The sequence below is a fragment of the Hylaeus volcanicus genome, chromosome 5 (genome assembly GCF_026283585.1).
Source record: "Hylaeus volcanicus isolate JK05 chromosome 5, UHH_iyHylVolc1.0_haploid, whole genome shotgun sequence".
In the NCBI taxonomy this organism is placed as follows: domain Eukaryota; kingdom Metazoa; phylum Arthropoda; class Insecta; order Hymenoptera; family Colletidae; genus Hylaeus; species Hylaeus volcanicus.
Window position 1 is genome coordinate 9,801,187 of NC_071980.1, and position 3,409 is coordinate 9,804,595.

A 3,409-nucleotide genomic window follows, 5' to 3' on the forward strand; every position below is an offset into this window, starting at 1 on the left:
AATTTGGCATTGGCCTTTTGAAATGGCTACGCCAGCTTAATATACGTGTCCTACAGATTGTTCTTCGTAAAATAAAAAAACCACCCTGTACAGTAAAGTAAATTCACACCTGAGCTCGTTCTCGCGCTGCTTCATCTCGTGCAGCTCCTTCTGGATTTTTTCTTCGACGGGAACGTATCCTTTTCTAACGGGAGGTTTCTTGGGTTCGTCATCCGGCTCGAGTTGAATATCGAGACTCCTGTTGAACGTCTTGATGCTCAACGGGTTGAGCGCGATCGTGGGCGTTGTAGACGGCGTCAGTACGTCGTTAGGGGGTGTGTTGGATTTATAAATTTTGCCGCGAGTAGCGAGAAACCTGTGCATCAACCCTTTCTGGCTCGGCGTCGTCGCGAAACGCAGTGGCGTCGGGGTGGTGCGACTCGATATCACCCCGTTCGTCATCTTTGGCGTTAAGGGCGGCGTCAACGGACTAACCGCTTCCAGGATTTGAGGCGTGGACGTCGTCCTCTTCAGTTTGCCCGAAGCTAAAGCCTGCGGCATCCGTCGTACCTGTCGGCAGTAGAATTCTATTCGTTTCTATTCGAAAAATTAACCGTGTTAAATTAGGATCGGATATAAATCAAATACTGTGGCCGGATAAGAAATGAGAATTTTATTACTAGGTTTCTTTTTCTGACAAAATAACGCGAACGTGTAATATACTTGGGAAATAATTATTATATAATAATTAGTTGTCTCACCGTTGTTTGGGGTTTCCCCGCAACTTAAAAAAAAAAATATATATATATATAGGCTGTACAGCCTATAGCGCGCGAAAGTTGAAACAAGCTTCGCGACTGTATCCGCACTATTATTACGGTAGAAATAGAGTAACGCGAAAGCCGTATTTTTAACTATTACTATCAGTTACAATAGTCGCGTCATGTGTGAGAAAGACGGTGTTATATTTGCTTTAACGTATCAGCAGATAAGATATTTTCATAGATCCAGCCGGGTTATGAAAACCCATTAAAAATATTTATATATCCATTTCTTTACGTTACGTTATTATTTCACTCTCAGGGGCTGTAACGGTGTTTATGGTTACAGTACGGGCTTAGCAAACCCGAGGTATCCGAGCTAGAGTGAGAAGATGAGATAGAATCTATCTGATAGATGATAAATGAGAAGTAAGAGACACTGCAAACAGTATTAAAATAATGCAAAAGTCATGCAAGACGATGATAAAAAGAACGGAAATAAGCTAGTAATAACTAAGGAGTAGTGCAATAACTTTGTATAATAAGTTACGCACTCTAAATAAACGAACGAACGAACATTATTATTTCGTTATACAATACGTATACAATATTATATTATTTGAAAAACAAACTCGACAAATCGTCAAAATATATAGATAACCGAGATTCGTTGCCCTTTAGTAATGTACCTAAATGAAAAATTATTTTACAGTATTCATTTTTTAACGCGTTCACGCGCCGACCTGTTATTTGTGTTTCTCGCCATGGGGCGGCTCGGTGGTGTACGCCACCAGATAGCACGCGAGCGTGAGCCACCGGTGTTACACGCCGGCGTGAACGCGTTAGTACGTACTACAGTGAGATCATTTCTTATTTACATCGTTAAAGAGCAATCAATCTATATACATATTTAGTCGTCAAGTTAGTGTTAACGTCAAGTTACTCGTTTTAAATACCGAAAACTATGTACAGTGGGTGTAGAATATATTCGTGCACCGATCAATTTCCCAAAAAATTTTTGTGTGAAATTGTAGTCTCTTAACTACTCTTTCTGTAATCAATGATATTTTACATATTCTCGGAAGCCTCTAAGATAGCTATAGTCTAAACAACATTTACTAGTTAACATAATTTGTGAAATTAACAAAAAAGTGCGGAAAGTGGGTAAAAGTATAGAAGCAATAAGTATTTGTACGATTCTTACGACGAACCATTTACAGTAGAGTTTGTAACGTAAACACATTAGTTTATTGCTCCGTGCGAATTAGAAAACATCAAATTTTCAGTAAAGTATTTTTAAACAGTTGTGCGAATACTTATTGCTTCAACATTTCTATCGATTAATTGTTTTTTTTCTTGTTAATTTCGCAACTTACATAAATAGCTATTTTTTTTTTTTGTAATCTATCGATTCTAGAGATTTCCAAGAATATGTAGAATGTCATTGTTTATAAAAAATAAGTTAATAAATTACAATTTTACACAGTATTTTTGGAAATTGATAGGTGTACGAATACTTTCTACACCCACCGTGTATCGAGAGACGAGTATGAAAATATTTCTACGCAAACGATTCCAAATAAGAGGACGTTGTTGAAGTGTACAAGTGATGGGCAAAACCGTAGGCTTCGAATAAATCTAAAGTTTGCCGATACGTTTGTCTCGTTTCTTCTGTTGAACATTTTCCAAAGAAGGAAACGAGAGAAACACATCGGCAAACTTCAGATTTCTTCGAGGTCTAGGGTTTTGCCCATCACTGGTGTACAGGGTATCCCGAACAGATCTAATTTTTATCGGTGAACAATTCTAGTCACGTAATCTGACGAAACTGCAACGCGTGTGTCGCGAGCGATTAAATCGGTAACCGCGTCTAATCGTCCTCGTCGTTCATGGACGTACGTTGTATACAGTCTCGTCTACGTTGTCGGATGCATTCCGTCCCTACAAGGACTACGCCAGGCTCTCACTCTTTCTTTCTTTCGTTCAACGACCTTGAGCACGGCCGACACGAATATATGTGTACATGTACACGTTTACGTGCACGTACGTCGAGGTTCAAGCGTACCTTGGAATCCACCGTCTCGTGGGACGTGGTCTTAATGCTACCCACGTTTCGTAGCTCGTGCTCCCTCTCCGTGACCTCTTCGATCTCCTTCTGTATTCTGTCGGTCGCCTTCTTCAGCTGCTCCAACCTGTGCTCTGCCTGTCCCATGTAACCAAAACGAATCAAAGTTAACAATAATTCAATCAATGCGAGTAATTTAGAGTGGTATTTTAGGGGAATTACAAGGGGGATTGCAATCGGGGGACGGTAGCGTAAGCGTAGATTTTCAGGTAGTGCGAGATATGTTGTACGCCAACATAATCTTTGTATTTCCTTCAGTTAACATAACTCTGCCTTCTTCTCCATCCTCCGTCAATCCCTAGCAGCAAACATTTCAAATTCCTTCCTTCGATAACCGATGATTTCATAATTCATCATTCCTATGCTTCCATTTTCTATCTTTTCCGAACCTATCATCCACCATATCATAAGCCAACATAATCTTTGTATTTCCTTCAGTTAACATAACTCTGCCTTCTTCTCCATCCTCCGTTAATCTCTAGCAGCAAACATTTCAAATTCCTTCCTTCGATAACCGATGATTTCATAATTCATCATTCCTATG

At 39.7% G+C, this 3,409-nt stretch overlaps 1 protein-coding gene across 1 annotated transcript in view; it reads right to left on the minus strand.

The window, feature by feature from the left end:
- Window positions 1-36: 36 nt before the first annotated feature.
- LOC128877201 (uncharacterized) overlaps window positions 37-3,409 on the minus strand; it is a 14,370-nt gene continuing 10,997 nt past the window's right edge. The window contains exons 2-3 of the mRNA XM_054124317.1: window positions 2,806-2,943; window positions 37-549 (exon numbers count right to left, since the gene is read on the minus strand). Of these exons, the coding sequence (XP_053980292.1) occupies window positions 37-549; window positions 2,806-2,943 (651 nt within the window). The remainder of the gene's footprint in view (window positions 550-2,805; window positions 2,944-3,409) is intronic.